Source organism: Leguminivora glycinivorella, chromosome 1 (assembly GCF_023078275.1).
Source record: "Leguminivora glycinivorella isolate SPB_JAAS2020 chromosome 1, LegGlyc_1.1, whole genome shotgun sequence".
NCBI lineage: Eukaryota > Metazoa > Arthropoda > Insecta > Lepidoptera > Tortricidae > Leguminivora > Leguminivora glycinivorella.
This window is the reverse complement of record NC_062971.1, coordinates 22,442,784-22,464,823: the sequence shown is the minus strand read 5'-3', so window position 1 is coordinate 22,464,823 and position 22,040 is coordinate 22,442,784. Positions and strand designations below refer to the sequence as shown.

General features: G+C 37.1%; 2 protein-coding genes across 2 annotated transcripts; one reads left to right on the top strand and one right to left on the bottom strand.

The window, feature by feature from the left end:
- The first annotated feature begins 13,053 nt into the window (after positions 1–13,053).
- On the top strand, positions 13,054–14,721 carry LOC125230839 (protein IQ-DOMAIN 14-like). The gene is made up of 2 exons (XM_048136114.1): positions 13,054–13,081; positions 14,009–14,721. The coding sequence occupies exons 1-2, from the start codon at positions 13,054–13,056 to the stop codon at positions 14,719–14,721; spliced, it is 741 nt and encodes a 246-aa protein (XP_047992071.1).
- Positions 14,722–18,530: 3,809 nt separating this feature from the next.
- On the bottom strand, positions 18,531–22,040 carry LOC125230737. Its single transcript, XM_048136010.1, has 5 exons — positions 21,977–22,040; positions 21,080–21,121; positions 19,934–20,101; positions 19,523–19,672; positions 18,531–18,734 (listed from the first exon to the last, which is right to left on the bottom strand). The coding sequence occupies exons 3-5, from the start codon at positions 20,009–20,011 to the stop codon at positions 18,531–18,533; spliced, it is 432 nt and encodes a 143-aa protein (XP_047991967.1). The 5' UTR covers positions 20,012–20,101; positions 21,080–21,121; positions 21,977–22,040.

Here is a 22,040-nt window from a genome sequence, read left to right as displayed (position 1 = left end):
GTACTTTAAATGTCATCAGCTGAACCATTTTTGAGTTTTCTTTAGAAAACTCTTAATAAAAGGTCGTAAGTGCCACATTAACAATCACTTCCGAACGTCATGCCGTTATCTAGAACATCAATTTAATTTAAGTCTCATACTTTTACTGTAAATACCTGCTTTTTTAAACAAAACTGCTAACTAAACATTATCACTATTTTTTTCTCACAATGACTACCTCTTTTTCGACAAACTAAGACTCCCATAAGCTTCTAATAATATAACTATCATTTAAACATGTCCACACAGTTAAAATAAACACGACTAAGTACTTAAATCTCATTTTTTAAATTATTTTTAGGTAACAGTTTCTACTCACCCAAATGAGTAAATACGAGTATTTACTCGGTGCTTTGAGTAAATTACGGGTAAATACTCAGTATTTACTCACCCCTACCCATCTCTACTCACGTGAAGAAAGGGGGTGGTGAAATTCTTAACCCGCCACCACACGGGCAATAACGTTTCACACAATAACGTTTTCTTTCAAACCAATGCTGCTAATACCCTTGAGAAGTTTAATGACTCATATATATGATCATTAACAGCGGTAAGCCAAAAAATAAGTCTTTTTTTTAATTAGCTCGTTACAGTGTCCCATGTCCCATTGCTGGGCAAAGGCCTCCCCCCTTGATTCTCTCTCTGGTGCGCTTTTTTCGGCCAGTCACTCATAAAGGTGTCCAAGTCGTCCCGCCATCTTCGCCTAGGCCTGCCGCGTCCCCGCTTCTTTGTCAGCATCCACTTGGTGGTTATATTAGCCCACCTATCCTGATGCATGCGGCAGACGTGGCCGGCCCAGTCCCACTTCAGCCTGGCGGTCTTTTCCCCTACGCCATTTATGCGAGTTTTTGAGCGCAGCGTAGTGTTTCTGATGCGGTCCGTCCTTGTGACACCCAGGATGCTGCGCTCTATTTCTCGCTGACAAACCTTCACGGCCCAGCCACGACATTGGTCTAAGCGCGACAGCGGTGAGCGGCAGCCTTACGTGCGAATGAAAAGTCCCATCGCTGTGTCTCGCTCCAATGTATGGCCGCCGCTCACCGCTAACGCGCTTAGACCAATGTCGTGGCTGAGCCGTCAGTTGTGACTTCTGACTCTCGGGGACCAGGTTTGGGCACCGTAGGTTACCATAAACCTTCTCTTCCTGTTTACGTTTTTTTTAAGTGTCAACTAATAGGTACTGAATTTTAGTTTGAATTTTACGTGTCAAGTACCAATGCTGTAAAACAATATTGAAAAAAAAAATAGTGAACTAAATAAATTGTGATGACCACAAATCCATTATGTCTCCATCTCCAATCCACAATGTCCACAATGTCCACAATGTCATTTCGTGACGTCAATACACAAAAAACCGAAATCGTCACCTGCCTGGGGACGTAGCCAAATGCATTACCGCTCACGATAATGTCGCATTCGTAGCTAGCTATGTCTGTCGCTCTTTCGTATTGGCGCGATAGAGCTAGACTGCGTTTCGATCGGCGTCTAGCGTCAACGATTGTCATTCGGCTAGACCAGGGGCCTTACCATGATCTCTTAACGCGATTCAGTTTAGGACCTAAACTGAACTGCGTCGCTATTTCCTACCACGACGTTGTTATTGCGAGTGGTTAGATCAGTTACCCAAACGCGTTAGTTTCGCGTAGCACTATTTCCAGTCGCATTGTTCCCCAAACGCGTTAGTTCCGCATCGCGCCGTTTCCAGTCGCATTTTTCCCCACTAGAGTTTGTTGTCGTTCATGTATGTTTCTATTGGCATGTATTGACAGGCGATCCTTTATCTAACAGTTTTTTTTCCTAATCGTTTATTTTACCAAGAGCATTTACCACTTGTCGACCTTCGTGCCATAGCATTTTTTTCTATTCGATTGATGTTTCAGACGCAAATATTAACAGTCGCTCTTTTAAATAGGTTGATCAACAAAAAATAGTTACGGAAAATTTATATTTGTCATTGTTTACACAGAAATCAAATCCGAGATTAGATATCCATTAAGGAAACTTAAGATTTAATATGTTAAATTTAATGTTATTGTTTCCTCGACGATGTCGAAACTAAGTAATCGAATAAATTTGTCTCGATAAATGTTACGAACAAATACACCGTGTTTTTATTGAACTCCGTTAACTTTAAGGGCGGCTCCTGATGAAAACCTAACTGCGTGTCGAATTTGATGGAAAACAAAACAAACACGGTGTATCAAAACATTACATGATCTTTTTGTTTTTAGAGGTTTTAGGTAGGTAATGCTGATTTTAAAAATAATGACCAATTTGAAACCATGATTGCAGAGCTGCAGAGTTAGCTTTGCCTGAATTTACGCACAAATTGACTACCTGTCATCTTTCAATCGAGAATTAATCGTAAAATCAATCGATTAAGATACGGATTAAATGAATTTCAATCGTATGTTAGGTCGATTAATTTAATCGCGATTAAATCCATCGTTGACTAATTTTGACGATTTTTTTTAATCAATTAATTAATCGAATAAAAAGTAAATATATTTACAATGAATATCGAAAGAATATTGACAGGAAAAAATATGACATAGAATAATTGAAATTAGAAATAGTACAGCCAGAGATGGGCATTAATCGATTAACTTTTTATTCGACTAATTAATTGATTAAAAAAAATCGTCAAAATTAGTCAACGATGGATTTAATCGCGATTAAATTAATCGACCTAACATATACGATTGAAATTCATAATCCGTACCTTAATCGATTGATTTTACGATTAATTCTCGATTGAAAGTTGACAGGTAGTCAATTTGTGCGTAAATTCAGGCAAAGCTAACTCTGCAGCTCTGCAATCATGGTTTCAAATTGGTCATTATTTTTAAAATCAGCATTACCTACCTAAAATCTCTAAAAACAAAAAGATCATATTGTAATGTTTTGATACACCGTGTTTGTTTTGTTTTCCATCAAATTCGACACGCAGTTAGGTTTTCATCAGGAGCCGCCCTTAAAGTTAACGGAGTTCAATAAAAACACGGTGTATTTGTTCGTAACATTTATCGAGACAAATTTATTCGATTACCTAGTTTTGACATCGTCGAGGAAACAATAACATTAAATTTAACATTTAAACACATATTTAACATATTTAACATATTGTTCGTGGAATCCAGTGATTAGCAAATGTAAGCGTGAAAAAACACCGAGGGACACACCGGCTGATGTCGTGAGTGTTGTGTGTAGGCAAAGTGACACTGACAACCCTAGCGCAAAAGTGAATAATCAAGAACAAGTGCGGGTAGTTCGAGAAACTCGCGCGGCTAGAAGATGTTGATGCAATTCCTCGCCAGTCTACCCGTGACCACGAACATAATGTGATGTTCGAAACGTCGGGCCAAATATAAATGTAAGTGTTTACGCGATTAAGTCCCGTTTTGTTCTAAAAAAATGCTATGGGACGAAGGTCGACAAGTGGTAAATGCTCTTGGTAAAATAAACGATTAGGAAAAAAAACTGTTAGATAAAGGATCGCCTGTCAATACATGCCAATAGAAACATACATGAACGACAACAAACTCTAGTGGGGAAAAATGCGACTGGAAACGGCGCGATGCGGAACTAACGCGTTTGGGGAACAATGCGACTGGAAATGGTGCTACGCGGAACTAACGCGTTTGGGTAACTGATCTAACCACTCGTTATTGGAGCGATCAAATTTCGACCGAGCGAGCGATAAGCGTCCCAGCCGTTTCATTCACTCATCTCAAGTGTATTTCGTACCATGACATGCCACTTGAGCCTAAACTGAATCGCCGGAATGTCAAATTTAGCGATTCATAAAAAGTTACTCACTTACCGCATTATTCTGAATCGCTTTGTTGTAACACTAGCGATACTAAATAGTTTTGTGTTTTTATAAGGAGTAGGAGATGGAAAATATAACTAAAGCTAGTTTCATCACCTGATTAATTTATTATTTTGGTTTTTCGATCCTTACCGATTCGATAATAAAATATAAAGTTTTATGATTTTGTTTAGTAATATTTACGGACTAACTATTCCAACTAACTACACGTTTTTACATTTTTAGAGTGCCCTATGATCTCGCAACTTTCGCAAAAACGCAAATCAAAAAGAGCGAGAAAAAGTCTGATCCTTTTTTAGTCGATATGCAAGGAGTCATGTTAACACTTGCGACAAACTATGCCTAGGATGGCTAAGGAATCAACTAGGTCTAGCATAACTTAGCGATATACATTAAATTTAGACACGAGTGAGCTACCTACAAATACTAATGACTTACGTATTTGTTAAAATATCATCCAAACACTGCGAGTTCTATAGCCGAGCACAGCACTTCAAATACATAAATAAAAACTTTATTATTAATTACCTACTAGTCAAGGGCGCGATGTTCTAAACATAAGCTTTAACGAACTGTCATTATATATATATTTATCATTTATTTATAGTTTTGTTCAAAAAGACACGATATTTTACACAAAATCATTGTAATTATTGTGAATTTTACATTTAAATATTTTAAATGTTTCTTTTTCCAGTTTTAAGAATAAAATAAAATTAAAAATTAGTAATCGTTCCTGGTTTTCGAACGATCAAACGTCACAAGGGGAATACGAGATAGATTTATACGATTCCTATAGCGTCATCCTTTTCTTGTCAAAACGATTCAGTTGCGGACCAGAGACAATATCGGTCTTTCATTCACTTGTACGCGGTTCAGTTTCGACTCTGAACATTGGAGGTCATGGTAGCAAATTGAGACGCTCAGTTTAGGCACCTAAACTGAACTGCTCTGCGTTTGAATCGTTTTTAAAAAGATCGTGGTAAGCCTGCAGTAGGCCTAGCTCATCCGCATTATCGCAACGTGGGGCTAACTCGTCTACGTTATTGAACCACTCATTATCTTAACTGACTTATAAATATTATAACTTCGGCACTTATTATCGAGTAGCTTTACTTACTTCTCCCTTTGCAGTTCCATAAACCACGATGAGAAAATATAACGTTTTCACGGCAATGTACTCGCACTTCATTCTTTGGCCGATCAATAAATGAACCGGGTTCAGAAATTTTGCCATTATTTTACCCTCCCTTGCCTTTTATAGAATATGCGATAAACATCTATAAACAACTTGTCCGCTGTTTTCGATCAGCGATTGTGATACTGTTTTTGAGATGGCAGCGTGTAATACAGTTTGCGTGTCATGTTGTACAACAACAGCGGACAATAATATGGTATGCGCGTCCTACCTTCATTGTTATCGACATACATCGATACTAATATTATAAATGGGAAAGTGTGCCTGTCTGTTTGTTTGTCCGTCTTTCACGACAAAACGGAGCGACGACTTAACGTGATTGTTTATGCTAATTTTTGTCTTTCGATCGGGGGTTCTTAAAATGAGGGGTGGAGTTTGTAATATGGAGCATTCCGCTATTCTCGAATTTAACGCGAGCGAAGCCGCGGGCAAAAGCTAGTAACTTATAATTAGAGATCCCTACAAACTAATCTGTAAATAGATATCGCTACAAACAGAAAAACATCGTTGCATTAAAATAATTAATTGTAGGTACCTACCTACTGGGACAGCTATAATTTTAAAAATGTAAGTAGTTATTAATGTTATTATGACTAGCGTTCGGAGTGGTGGTGACAAATTTCACACAGTACAGTACCTTAGAATCATTTTTACAATATTTTTTTAAGATTGTATAAATAAATTATTCATTTACCTTAGCAATAATTTTACCTTAAGTACTTAGTAATGTTTTTGTGGCCGAATAACGATTGGAAGAATCTCATTTCGCATAATATTCGTTCGTAAATTGGCTCCATTTATTATAAGCACAAAATTGATTCGCCGATTCACTTTTCGTCGAATAATCATTTAAAAATTGGTCGACAAAAAATTGGACGAAACACTACATAGGTCGAGTAGTCATTTGATATTTTTTTTTAGGTGAGTTGGTTGGAACTTGCGTACAAACTGTTCTGCGGATTCAAAAATCTACTCGTAGTTGTTAAAACGTGTATTAAGAGTAACTAACATTTATTTGAACTATTTACTTATATTAATCATCATGTTTTGATTCTAAGGATTAATTTTAGTAAATTTCATAATTTAATTAAATAATTAATGTACCTACCTACGAAATGTGCCTTTAAACAGAAAAGGGTCACTTTGATCCCTCATAGCAAGGAAGAAAAGTACCCTTTTCGAATGGATGAGGTGAAAACTAATTCCTGCCTACATGTTTGAGGACCGTTCTGTCCGATCCGTAGGTACGTGATTTTATATATGTGTAAGGTACAGCACGGCAATTACGACTGGAGGACAATTTTCATCTACTCGATTTATTTCCATGTTTCACATCACATTATTTGCACTATTAAATAGAGTGTCTGTCCACTATTATAATCACCATATGGAAGTTTTCAGTGGATACATATGGAGGTAAAAACATGAAAAAAATTGGATCAGTTTAAAATTGCCCCCAGTCGCAATTGTCCCGCTGTACCTTACAAAATGCGAGAATTTAAAATGTGATGCCATGGAAGAAATTCCTAAAATATTTGTTTATTTTTCTACAGTCAACAAAAGTGCACTTTATTCGAAGATATTTTGACGATGTATAAAATGCGAAACGTTATTCGACTAAACGTGGCCTAAACGAAAAAATTACTTTGCTAAATGAAAAATTTCCAATAATAGTTCGGATAATTTGCACAGAAGCGAACTGGTTGTATGCGAACCAAGATTCTACGTAACGTTAGTCGACCAAAAGTGACAGCGATAGTTTGATTATTCTGCGAAATGGCATTCGGCGAATCGTTGTCGGCGAATCAATAATCGGCTAAAAAATTGTCGGAGAATCATTAGGTAGCCATGCTGAACACATAGCTGGAAGGTTTAAGAACCGTAGGCTGTTGCACTCACATAAATAAATAAATAAATATTATAGGACATTTTTACACAGATTGACTGAGTCCCACGGTAAGCTCAAGAAGGCTAGCTACTAATTATTGGTATTTAGGGTATCCAATGCATCTGACACAGCCATTGAAACTTCCATAAACAAACATATTTCTGAGATTTGATAGTTCTAATGAAGAATCTTCACTTAAATAAATGTCAATTATTTAACTCATCACTTATGCTGAGATGCTCATAAACATACGCCCACTTTGAATAAAAACGAAATTATTTTTCCGTGACAGTACTCATAAACCCCTATCCTATTAGTATGCGATTCATTAATGGATGCGCCATTATAGATAGTGAGTAAATACTCAAGAGTAAATGTCGATTAAATACTCAGTATTTACTCAAAATACCCGTATTTCCTCGTTTTTACTCAAATTGGTGGGTAATTATGAACTATTTAGTGCTGAAATGGAAATACAAATTAGAAATATTGGTGTATTTTATAATCGACTACTAAGTTAAGTACTCAAATTTGTAGGTATGAATTTTATTTTAAAGACGTGCTCTCCATACATGTAACGATTTTTTCAAAAATAAAATCACCAATCATAAAAAAGTTTTTGGATAATATGAATAGTTTTGGAATAAAACGATACACTGGTCAAAAAGAGAAATAAAAAAACAAAGTGTGATGTAAAGCTGCATTTTTGGTATGTTATTTGGGGTCCTTGGGGGAATGTAGGACTATATTTTGCAAGCAAAAACATGGTGTGCTAACTTCGTAATTTAAAAAAAAAAGTTAAAAAATCAGACTTTTTTTGGTTTTTGCCGTTTTATTAAAAAATTATGCATTTTTGGTCAAAAATTGCTGTGTAATGTTAAAAGCGCATTAAATTCCAAACAGTTTGACATGTTTTTTATCAATGTCCGTCAAATATTTTTTGAGATATGAAGCGTCAAAAAAAGAGCATTTTTCCCCTTTCTATGAAAATATTCGTTTTGCTCATATTTTGAGACTGATATCAGCAAAACAACTCAGGCTATTACATAAATTGTAAAATAAAAATGTAGAAAATTTCACTAGAGTTCATTTAAGACCAAAAGAGTGCGAGTTATTTAATAAAATAGGATTATATCATAAGTCTAGTATAACTGGATCAAAAATAATCGGTGGATGGTAATGGCTAAATGGGATAGTTTACATATATTTACAGGAGGCGTAGCGGAGAACGAATTATTATTATTTGGGGGCTGTTCAAGTATTACTCAGACACATATTTGCGTATATCAAATCAACATTTATTTAGTAAGTTAAGTTTACGGTAAGAAAGAGCTCAGGATCGCCGCTTGGCGGAAAAAAATATTTACGAGTAGAAAACCCTCATTAATTGAATCAGATTGTTCCGAAATTGTTCTTGTACCGACTGGTTTTTAAAGCATATAACTGAGGGTCAATAACATCGATGCAATCTCACGAGCGTTGTCGTGGACGTGCCCGAATCATAGTATTCTCCGTTTAACGAAATATCAGTACATAGTATGTGTTGTATTGCACGCGCAGGTCTCTCACCGCCGCGCAGGTGTAGTCGGACCATAACTCGACAGTATACTATACACGCTTGTACAAAAACTGAGGAACAGCTGTCTTTTTACGCGGCCTTACTGCGGTGGCTCGCTTCTGCCTTTCTATGTCCTCCTGGTCTTTTAAACTGGACAACAAGATGTGGCCAAGATATTTGACTTCGTGTACTCTCCGCAATTGAACTCCATCAAGCAAAAGAGGTGGTACATGTGTGGGCATATGTGCTGCCTCCATGAGCATAAATTCAGACTTGTCCGGATTGTATCTCATGTTATACTGGCTGGCGTATCTCTCGCATTCTGCAAGTAACTTACGCATAGCTCCCACCGATGGTGCTAGTAGGACCATATCGTCTGCATATGCGATGTGATTTATCATTTGCCCATTGATGGACCAGCCAACCTCGCTACTGGTCAAAGCCTGCGACAGCCCATCCATGTACACGCTGAAGAGAGCTGGAGACATACTGCCTCCTTGTCTCACGCCACAGTTTAGCCCGCTGGCTGTGGACAGAGTTGACTTCCATCTTACTACGTTCTTCTGCTGGGAATACCACTTCTCCAGTATCTTAATAATTGGCGTGGGCGCTTTCCCTTCCCGTAGTTTATTCCACAGCAATTGGTGGTCAAATACAACTCAAGTGGACTTTCTATCACTACAGGAGTTGTGCCATCAAGATGCAGAACCAGGACCCTCAAAAAGGAAAAAGTAAAATGTAACTAATTCTGTTTTATTTTTCTAATTTACTAAACTTCAAAATTTTACTGTATTTTATTTCTTCATTAGTAATAGTCAAATCGATGCAAAGTTAGCTTAGACAATATTTTCAGATAAACGGATATCAAAGAAAGTAAGATCGAATAGATAGCACTTTCAACCTAAAACTTTTAGCGTAAACTATTTTACCTTAACCCATCTACCAGACTCTTGGCTTCTCTATTTATAGATTTTTTTTTGTTTACCAAAGTAACTATTCGTCTTACTGACCTTTATTTGCACTAAAACTAAAGCAAAATAAATTTTGTACAATGTTATATTGCAATATATATCATGAAGTATTTCGCAGATATTTGTCTAAAAATATTGGCAAAACGCTACATTTTATAAATGCGTCAAAAATTAACCTTTTTTGACGCTTCATATCTCGAAAACTATTTGACGGACATTGATAAAAAAGATGTCAAACTGTTTGAAATTTAATGCGCTTGCAACATTACAAAGCAACTTTTGACCAAAAACGCATAGTTCTTTAATAAAAAAATAAAAACCAAAAAAAGTCCGATTTTTTTACTTTTTTTTTTAAATTACGAAGTTAGCACACTTTTTTTTTGCTTGCAAAATATAGTCTTACTTTCCCCCTAGGACTCCAAATAACATACCAAAAATCCAGCTTTACATCACACTTTGTTTTTTTAGCCGATTTTCATGTAAGATTTGACCGGTGTCATAATTAAGGCCGAAATAATGTTTATACCTTTATAACATTCGAATTTGTTATTGGAAAAATATCCAGAAAACGTCAAATTATTGCCCGTATAATACAAAATCCAAAACTAGTACTTTGAACGTCATCAGGTGAGACATTGTTGAGTTTTCTTTAGAAAACCCTTAATAAAAGGTCGTATGTGCCACATTAACAATCACTTCCAAACGACATGCCGTTATCTAGAACATCGATTTAATTTAAGTCTCATACTTTTACTGATGTAAATACCTGCTTTTTAGGGTTCCGTATTCAACTAGGAACCCTTATAGTTTCGCCATGTCTGTCTGTCCGTCCGTCCGTCCGTCCGTCCGTCCGTCCGTCCGTCCGTCCGTCCGTCCGTCCGTCCGTCCGTCCGTCCGTCCGTCCGCGGATAATCTCAGTAACCGTTAGCACTAGAAAGCTCAAATTTAGTACCAATATGTATATCAATCACGCCAACAAAGTGCAAAAATAAAAAATGGAAAAAAATGTTTTATTAGGGTACCCCCCCTACATGTAAAGTGGGGGCTGATATTTTTTTTCATTCCAACCCCAACGTGTGATATATTGTTGGATAGGTATTTAAAAATGAATAAGGGTTTACTAAGATTGTTTTTTGATAATATTAATATTTTCGGAAATAATCGCTCCTAAAGGAAAAAAAAGTGCGTCTAACTTTTGAACAATATGTTTAAAAAATATGAAAAAAATCACAAAAGTAGAACTTTATAAAGACTTTCTAGGAAAATTGTTTTGAACTTGATAGGTTCAGTAGTTTTTGAGAAAAATACGGAAAACTACGGAACCCTACACTGAGCGTGGCCCTACACGCTCTTGGCCGGTTTTTTTAAAAACAAAACTGCTAACTAAACATTATCACTATTTTTTTTCTTACAATGATTACCTCTTTTTCGACAAACTAAGAGTCCCATAAGCTTCTCGTAATATAAATAGCATTATTTTAATCATGTCCACACAGTTAAAATAAACATGACTAAGTACTTAAATCTCATTTTTTAAATTATTTTTAAGTAACAGTTTCTACTCACCCAAATGAGTAAATACGAGTATTTAGTCGAGGCTTTGAGTAATTACTCACCCCTACCCATCTACGCACCATGGCCCAAAGCGGGACACGGTCCTATGAAATTAATGCGTAAACATATTGTCATTATACACACGTATGAACTTCTTTTAAGTTGTTCTGATTCAGTTTTAGAAATGTACAACTTACATTTTGATTAACATTATCATGTAAGTTTTCTAAACATTAATGTATAGCATCGTTAAACGAGTCCAGTCTATGTAACTAACTAGCTATAGACGAGTAGACTCCAGGCCTCCAGGATTCCTTGCTGTATCTTGTATCTGGGGGCACGGCAGTGCCCTCGCCAAGACGAGCCAAACGAAGCGCAAGAGCACTACCTAGGTACCTTTTCTCGAAGCGATTCTTCGATTTTTTGAACTCTTACAATTTGGGTCTGGATATTACCACATAAACAAAATTTTAAACATAATTATATTATGTCAATAGCGACTTAATTAAACATACCTACAAAGTTGCAATCCCGTGATTCTTATAGTTTAGATTTTATTGATATCTAAAAATACCCCGATTTCGACAATGTCTAACTGATTGACTAATTCACTTATGATCATATAAAAGTTAGGATACTTGCTGAAATCCTAGAAAGCTGAAATTTGGTATGTACAGTACACAAAAAACTAAAAATCCTAAAAGTTGGAACTTTCATCCTAAGGGGATCCGTTCCGCTCAAACGGGGGATGAAAGTTTGTATGAAATTTCTTTAAAATTTGATGCTAGAAGTCTGAAAATTGATACAGGGAGACAATGTTATAAATAATAAATAAAACACTTACGAATTTCAGATGTTTTATTATTATTAATTATTTAAAAGGTTTTGTTCAACTTTACGTACTTGTTGTCTATATATTTGGTCAAAACGTAGAAGCTAATATATTGAACCCACTTCCCAAATTCCAATTGAGCTGAAACTTTGCATACCTGCCCTACGTACTTGAAATCACGCTAAAAAAACGTTTTTTTTTTAACTAAGTAATATATTTATTGGAAAATCATCTCCTACACTTCAAATTAAATCTCCTACACTTGAAAATCTTGAAATCCCACCAAAAACCTTTTGCATGTAAAATCTTATTGCCAAGACGATACCATAAGGCTGATGGCCTCAGCAGGCTTCTAACTCTAAAAGCCTAACTTCACAAACTCTACACATTAGTTAAAATAAGTGGCTTGGCCGTTTCGTTATTACTAGAACTATGGTTTTAAATGTACTGAACAGTTGACATATTTTAATACGGCAGCAAAACTGCCTAGGCGCATATTTAAAACAACGTGTAGAGTTTGAAGTTAGGGTATTTAGAGTTAGAAGCTCTGCTCTACATGAGATCTGATAAATTTTTGTGAGGTCAGCCTCATGGTATCGACTTGGCAAAATTTATTGGCATAATATATTTGTTTACTGAAAATTTTTAAAAATCCTGCTCGAAGATTAAATTTAAAAAAAAGTTTGAAAGCTGAGGGCGTTTACCACATAAAAATATAATGACTAATATAATTATTGCACATTTGGCGTTTAGTTGAACCCTTTTTTCTCTTGGACGACAAGGGGGTAGATAGGCACCTATGGCCTAAAGTCCACTTATTAAAATTTACTGCAAACTTCGTTAAAAATTGTCATAATAATAATATCGGATAATAATATTGACATAAAATAAAACAAAGCTAAACCTAAATAGGTTTAGGTTTGTTTTAAACGTTACTTGAATAATCATTCTAAATGCACAGGTGTGTATGACGTATGTTGCTTTTTCGTGTTGAAGAGTAATTGATTACCTCTGCGCCAGGAAATTACGTTTAAATTCTATCAATGTTTGTATTTAAAAAGTAATATTTCTCTTGCTGAAAAGAAAATAGGTATTTATTAATTACTTCTTTTTTCCGAAATAAATAACAAGTTTAAAAACGAAACATATGTAAATTACTTGTAACTTAAAAACAATGCCCAATGTTGACTCTGGTTTACTGGGCTTGTCGTAAATAGCCCCAAAAAATTGTAAATAAATAATGTATAACGATCACGTAGGTTAGATATAGGTAGGATTACATAAATATAAGATGATAAAATAATAAAGAGATATTTGTTTATTTGTTTGTTTATTTTCCTTCAAGCCAAGCACTTCACGAAGACGACTGAACTATCTTTACTAGATTATTTACTTACCCTTTATACACAAACAGTTCAGTCGTATATGTACATAATATGGCAATTATCATAAATAAACACGTAATGTATTGGCACTAATACTTACGCAAAAAATCTAAGTAGATATAAGTCTCTTATAAGAATGTAAGAAAACATTGTTTATCTAATAAGAACTAATTAAAAAACAATAAAGTAATTGCTGTTACACAGCGGGCACGTACACAATACAAAATACACTCGTGACAAAAGGTACACAAGCCTCGCGGCCGGGCAAAGCTATAAATATCCCGCCCCGACGCTTGGAGCGTCACATGTTATGGATAGCCACTCGGTCCACCAACAGTCGCTCGGACGCTCCACCTGCTCTGCTCTCCGCCACTCTCGCTGAATTTTCTAAGAAAATTGCTGCGGGATCGCGCCTGGCCTTCGGCCGGAGGGGAAGCCCAGCTCCAAATAGAAGCCTCGCCAATCGCCCTATATAGCCGACGGACTTCAATCTAGGTCCCACCTGGAGAGAGGTCTGAAAGCTAGGCGCTGAGGGGCGAAAATGCGTCGCGACGGATCCGCCCCCTGAACCCGACTGCGCACGATGCCCCGACACGCTCCGAGGCGCCCCCCCGCCCCCCCAGGCAGGGTGGGTACCTTGAGAAACGTGTTCCGCCATCTACCCGCACGAGGTGCATCGAAATCCGCGACCCCCCCGACCAGCCGGTTGAGGTGGGTAGGCCGCAACGCGGTTTTTTCGATGTACCGACAGAAAAACCACCACTTCAAGAACCCGCCTCTGGCTCCCCGGAGCCGAGGCCTGACGTCACATCGACCCCGAACACCTCTACGGCCCCGCGGGAAGTCCCTTTCCGGCCGCCCCCGTGCAGTCACCAGGATCGTGATCGTATCCTGGCCGACGGCCCGGGAAAAGCTGGGTCCCTGCACGCGCCACCTACCCAGGCGACGCGCGCCAGGGATATGATCAACAGATTAAAGGGATATTTCCGCGGCGAGGACGTGGAGCTCCGGCCTGAAGACCACGAGGCCATTCGCACCGCGGAGGCCAACCCAGAGTCCAGACTCGCTAAAGCGATTGCACTGCTGGGTAAACCACCAGCCCCAGCCAAGCAGCCGCCGTCGTTCCTGGAAATCCTCCAGAGCGTCGGCCCCCCACCGTATATTGCGCCCATACGGAAAAAGGAAGACGCCACGGAACAGCCCGCGACCCCCACCTTGGAGGCCGCGGCCACCACCCCGCCTGGCCCCGACAGCGCGCCCGCCGCCGCAACCGCCCCTGCGGCTCCCAGGCCCGCGGTCGTGCCCACGGCCCGACAACCCCCGCCGCAAGCGAGTGAAGACACCGTCGTCGCTCCAGCGCACCCCGAGCCCCCCAACCACGCTTTATTGTGCTCAGATTACCATGGTGGAATGTACCTCTTGTACCTCGTCGGAAATTACATGTACCCTGAGGTAGTTTGCTAGAAATATGCGTTTAAAAGGGGTCCGGCTGGGGAGTACTGAAATGAAATGAAATGAAATATTTATTTCCAAGTAGGCATATTACAATGCGCTTATGAACGTCAAATAAAACTACGCCGGCTCTAACCCTACGCCTCAGCCTCGAGAAGATTTCAGTCCCCCCTCAGTTGGAGGCTCCCCAGCCGGACCACGGCTGTACCCGCTCATATCACTGACTTCAAGATATAATTTAACTATCACAAGAATGTACCTGTTACGTACCCGTGAATAAGCTGTTTATTTCTTTTAAAAAGTGGCCTTATAAATTATTTTTCACACATTTAAATTGTTGGTTATCGCGGTTAGTACGCGATTTCGTTAGCGCCTGAAATATGTCAATAGCAATGTTTTGCGTTTATATGAAATTGCGGAAAAATCTCATAAGGTATTACATCGACTTAAATTCAATTGCATATTTAGTATACATAATATATGTAATATTTATTATATGTAGTATAATCTTTGTGTTATAACTTTCACATTATAAATAAATATATATTATACCTAGGATATTATTAGTGTTATTACACGGATTGATAAAGTTCCACGGTAAAAGTCAAGAGAACTCGTGAACAAATATATCTGTTTGTCACATAAACAAATGCCCGTACTGTGACTCGAGCCTGGAGCATCGGCTTAGAAGGAATCACCAACTAGACCAGACCCGTCATCAAATATAATGACGCCATTCAATTCTGGAATATTATGCGGTACGGTCGAAAGACTGTACACTAAGTTAATTACGAGTTAATTATTGCCGAGTTAATTACTTATTCATACTTCTACTTGCGTTATTACAGTATTCCTGACGGCTCATCGGAGCCTGGGGTTCACTTTGACAATCCTCGTCCTAAGATTTGGCGTAGGCACTAGTTTTAGGAAAGCCACAGTCATTTTGACCTTCCAACGAGAAGGTAACTAGGCCTTATTGAGATTTGTCAGGTTTCCTCACGATGTTTTCCTTCACCAAAAAGCAACTGGCAAATATCAAATGACAAATATCAACATTTCGCACATAAATTCCGAAAAACTCATTGGTACGAGCCGGGGTTCGAACCCGAGACCTCCCCATATAACCATAATCGGTCGCCGTTCCTACGCAAATCGTCCTATTTTGTGTACACACAGGTCTTCGGGTCTCAATGCTTAGTCGCAGTACGGTCGACGTTTAGTCGAGGCGACCCAAATGGGGACGATTGGTAACAGGCGCAAATGGTCACAGAAGTGACAGAAGTGTGCACTACGCGTGCACACATTGTTACCGTTTGGCGACTACTTTCCCAAAATCATTCGTTCATTTCATTCTTTTCAAATGGCGACTGTCAGAGACGTCAAAGTAAAAAAGAAATAAAATCATTTGACATTAAAATGTAATGGCGTAAGAATTTGTTAAAGATAAATATTGTTTGCATTTGTAATATAATGTGGGCTAATTACCATGGCCAAATTGGCCAATTAAATTGCTCGAGTGATTTCATAAAATAAGTCTAAATTTATCAACGCGCCATCAATTTACCTCAGTTTAACCAGCAATAATATTATTGACTACTCGGTGTTTGTGTACATAACTACATTGATTGGTGAAGTTTTAGTGCTTCGGTGCATGTACTACACTGAGATAATAAAAATAATGCCTAGAAAACCAATCAAGTTGTTATAATATGCATTAATACTGGGTAATATTCTATGTAAAAAACAGTCGACAAACGGTCACCAAACGGTCAACAAACGGTCGCAAAATGGTCGTAGCGTACACGCGTGACCGAAAGCAGTGAATATTTATTGGATTTACAAAATGGCTCCTTGTATTCATTTTTTCCAGGTATTCTCAAACTTTATAAACAATTAAATATGCCGTCGTACTCAGTTGTCCTCACTGAAGAAGATTAAAAAAAAATGTAACGTGCGTACCGAGCTGCTGGGTTGTAAAGGATCGGAGATCATATTATTATGGTCTTCTATAGAGCAACTAGTATTTTGCGGCATTTCACAATTGACACTTGTTGAAGTAGTCATCATTAATATTACTATCAACATTAATTTCAGCGATCTGAACTTCTTTTGTCAAGATTTTTGTAGTGATAAGTGTCCACAAATTTGTAATGTTAAAGAGAGATAAATAAAACGTAGTAGAGTAAATAATTTGTTTTTTTTGTAATCCAAACAAAATACTTGTAGATACAAGTGCGGAAAAGAGGAAAATCGATACTAGTAGCGATAAATTAATACACGAACGAAGGGAGTGGTTAAAATCTACACGAGTTGCGAATGTCCTTTTCGCACGTGTATCGTACGACGATTTTCAGTACCTAAATCTAAGACAAGAAATGAATCATTGCTCGCACTACTGCGTTAAAAAAAGCAGCATCTGTAATGAAAAAAACTATTATTGTGCAACAGAAGAACCCAATACATAAAGAAAACTGCGTCACAAATACTAAGTAGTAACTACCAGCATTCATAACAATATACGTCGATTTTCATTAATATTACTACCAACATTAATTTCAGCGATCTGAACTTCTGTGTCATTTCGGCCTAAAAATAGTGAAGGTTAGAATAATACTAACTACGATGTGTAGGAATTTACTCTAGTATGCACTTCACAAGACATCTATTAATATCACAGTAAATACTCTATTTCATTTGATACCTACTTTTATTATGTAAAGCAATACTACACATCTTTTTTATCAATAAGAATTAAAAATTATATATCTAATACATTAAGTAACAATAAAGTGCTTATCTATTTGTATTATCATTCTGTACTTTTCTTAACTTTCCCACATTTCTATAAAATGTCGAAGAGTGCTTAAATATATTCGTCGTTGTTTATTATTATTAAATTCGCTCATATTTAAATGATTCAAAGCAACCAGTTCACAACTTCACAGTACAGTTTGAGAAACCTTCGTATTTCAGATTGTCATTTGCGGATACAGTGGTTTAGGAGCAGTTCGGTAATCAGACCTACACATGTGTGTACAAATTCTGTCAATGTCACTGTCAGAAACCGTTCTGACAGTGACAATGACAGCCACAAATTCGTCCACATGTTGTTACCGTTATGTGTGCATGCATACGTCGACTAATACAGTGTCGTTAAAAATCGTCCTGACAGTGACATTGACAGCCACAGATTCGTACACATTTTGTTACTGTAACAAGTACACACAGCGACTACATTTTGTTATTGTATCAATACGGTCGCATTGTTTGCACGACATTACCACGCGTTATGTCACATTTCACAGTTAGTTACTGATTTGAAGATTTTGCGACCGAAATGGTTGTATGGGTCCGTATTGAAAATCGCACGCTCTTGCCGCTAGGCCACCGTTAGGTATCTTTATTTATTTGTTTCAAGTTTAAAGATGATACAGATGTAATAGTGCGAAAACGTTTTCCTTCGTATTTTTCCGGAAACGTTCGGACCCCTTTTAAACGCATATTTCTGGCAAACTACTGAGGTACATGTAATTTCAGACGAGGTACAAGAGGTACATTCCACTATGGTAATCAGAGCACAATAAAGCGTGGTGGTCCGGCTGCAGAGTATCACGCCACACCAACGCAGCAAATGGAAAACTGAAAAATAGTGTTTTATTCTTCGGCCTGGTACCCGCCTCCAATCTACAGTCAACAGGGCTGGTCATTGCAAATGAGCTTTCAGATATCACTTTTTAAGAAGTACTCACGTCTTTATATTTCCCAGCCATCTGGTAATAATATAAGAATACAAGAGTGACAAATAATGCTTAATCTACCATTTAATCTTCAGTTTTATTTTTATTATTCCCGCAAGTTTGTAAACACATTAGAGAAACTTCCAACTCTTGACAAGACATCTTCTTCGCTATGTCATTGCCTTTCGTCATCGACATTCGAACAACGTAGTCGCCGCACATCTCATGTGTAAGCATTTCTTTGGCGTGCTCCAAATTGATGATCATGTCTTTTATTTCGTATTTTTTCTGAAATAATCAGTTTTTATAATTCATAGCAAGGTAATCGGCGAGGTGCCAAAAGACTAGCAATATTATAATCAGAGGGCGGAATTGCTCATGGCAAAAATCAAACGTCAATAGAGTTGGAATGTTAAATTTTATCGACATTTTCAGCTATCGATAAATTCAGTCTCCTTTTACATTTCTGACTTTAAACCTCTTTGATTAGCTATTCGACCATTTGATTTTGACCTCTTTGATTAGATTAAAAGTAAATTGTATGACATATAATTACAATTACCATTTCTGTCACTAGTCCTTTTGAAACTAATTCACGTTTGAAAAAAATGGTTAATCCAAAACGAAAAACAGTCAACAAATGGATAAAGAAGTATCCTTGTCGTACTTACGTCGAAAACAACTCAACAATATACTGATAATTTCAGTGTAATCGATAGTCGATAGAATTTAACGTTCCAACTCTATTGACGTTTGATTTTGGCCATGAGCAATTCCGCCCTCTGATTATAATAGATCTGTATCGTACTGGTATCGTGAGTAGGTACTATCAGCTGCAAAAGTAGGTACATGGAGAAATTATGAATTCATCATTGATAAATTCGCCATGCACTTTTGCAGCTGATAGTACTTCTCGTTAGTGTAGCCTTTAATAGATAATACATATTTGGTTTTTATGTACATTGTTGACGTGAAAAATGTTTTTTTTTTATATTTACTTCAGTTTGTATAGGTACTTTAATGTTACAAAGGACACATTACATAAATAATTAAAACAAAAATAAGCAGACGATTACCACTGGTATGGGGCATTCACTTATTTTCATGGCTTCAAACATAGGATACCACGGCGTGTTTTTGTCTTTTAAGCTACCACATATATCACCCTGAGTGTGGTACAGGTATTCCTTTCCAATGTCCATCATTTTCCATATTTCTACATTCATCTGCAAATAAGACAAAAATCACTTAACCATGTGCATGGAATCAGAGTGCACAATCAAATATCACACGTCAAATAAAGAAGTTAGTATCCAATATCGCGGAGAATTCTACTTGATAATTTAAAATGTTTTATCTATACACATTTTGAATTGCTAAATCAAAAAAATACTGTTGACCCGTTGATTGATCTGATATTTTGAAAACAATCAATGTTATCGTGGTAAAAATCATTGATTTGCTTCATGAATGTATAGGTAATTTACCATTGTTCCTTGCTCGATTTCAGCACTAAGTATGATGTTTCCTTGCAGGCCCAACTCTCCGTCCTTTCCCTCGATCATGCCAAGCTCGAGAGGTTCGCATTTCAAGTCTTCATTGTTAAAATCAGGACAGGACCACACATCATCAGAAAATTCTGCACGGTAACATTCCTATAAAAAAACCACAACGAATCTACTTGCAATGAGTAAGAAGTTATTTGATTAAATATACCAATCAAAGGCACCTTAAAGGTATATAATAAAGCGGAACGCAAGCGACCTATGTTCAAAATAGGCATGGAATGTTAAAGCAAAGAATGACAAATAACTATTTGTATGACTGGTGCATAATGAAATAGTGTTTTAATGCCTGATTATATATAGTTGCATACATAACTTCATCTACATCCATGTACATAATAAGTTTTCTATTAGGGCCTATTTAGACGGTACGAGAACTCGCATACGAATTTTATTACATTGCGGTATTTCATGGCTGTGCAAAAGTGTATGTAACCTCAACAGCCCGCAATGTAACTAAAATCTCATGCGAGTTGGCACGCCGTCTAAATCAGGTCTTAATCGGTACAGTGTACAGATATAGTCTAATTTAGTAAGAGGTAATAAGCAACTTGTGATGAACTCACAGTCAGTTCACTTTTTGAACTTTCGATGTTTAAAATGAAACAAAATAGATAACTGATCGATGAATTCCATCATCAGATCATCACAAATATGATTATTTCTTTGTAAAATAATGTGTTATATTTAATTGTAATTAGGGTATCAGTAGCCACCTATCGTAAAGTGGATATTCACTCACTAGCAGACACATTATTCTGTTCGTCGCACCTAAGCATATTATAGAGAACTTATGATATGGATGTAGATAATAGTATATTCCGATACAAGTGCGGAAAATGGGATGTTCGTAACGAGTGGCAATAAACATAATTTTGAATCGACACGAGTTACGAATTTCCTTTTCGCACGTGCATCGTACGACGTTTTTCAGTACAGATGGACCTCGGAAGTTTTGACCTGACAAGAAATAAACCATCTCTTCTCGCACTATTGCGTAAAAAAATCACCATCTGTACTGAAAATGAATATTACTTTAACGACAAGAGTTAACATACCAATACCTACATTTTCGTTTCTCGCTACATCCTCCTCCACTGAATCAATAATCTGTGAATTAGAATCTGTGGTTTATAAGTGAGCATTAGACCTAATCATGAAAAACTCAATAAGCTAGTTTGTCCACTTAGACCCCAATCACATTATTGTAGCAATATGATCATATAAATATGAGTCGAGGTGGTCGTAAAAAGAAGAATGTAAGTAATATACTTAATCAATAATGATATGAATCAAATATTGTTATTAACCATAATAGATTCGTCATATTTTCTGTATCATTTGTTTTTAAATGACTATACCTACTATTAAGTTCTGTTTTCGATTTAAGAAGTCTCAATAAGTGAATTAAATAAATTGTGACGGGCCCAGAAAGGTCTTCTCTCCAATTTTGGCAACCTTTATAAATCGTCCACAAAGTAATCTCGTCGCATCAGCATACAAAGCCCGAAGTCGTCAGTTGCCTGGCTCGTCCACATTATCGCCGCGGTGCCAACTTGTCAACGTTAATGAACCACTCATGAGGCTTATACACCCTGTTTTTATTGAATTCTGTTAACTTTAAGGGAAAGTTCTTTAGATCACATACAATTAATTTCTCTAAGAAACTAGCGTCTTAACTCTTACGGTTATCGAGCTATTAAAAAAATAAAGATAATTACTGAACACGTGTGTGACAGCCTTTACCAATTCCTAATGTTATTTGTTTTGACATGTGCCGTCAATCACTTGACACTAACTTGAATTTATATTATTCTTAAGGGTCTCTCACTCTCACGCATATACAGGATGGTTCCTGATAATAAACCTAGCTACGTGTCGAATTTAACGGACAACAAAAAAAAACACGGTGTATATTATGATAATTGATAACTTCGGCACTCATTTGCGAGTAACATCACTTACATTTCCCTTGGTACTTCCAGATACCACAATGAAGAAATATAACGTTTTCACCGCTGTGTACTCG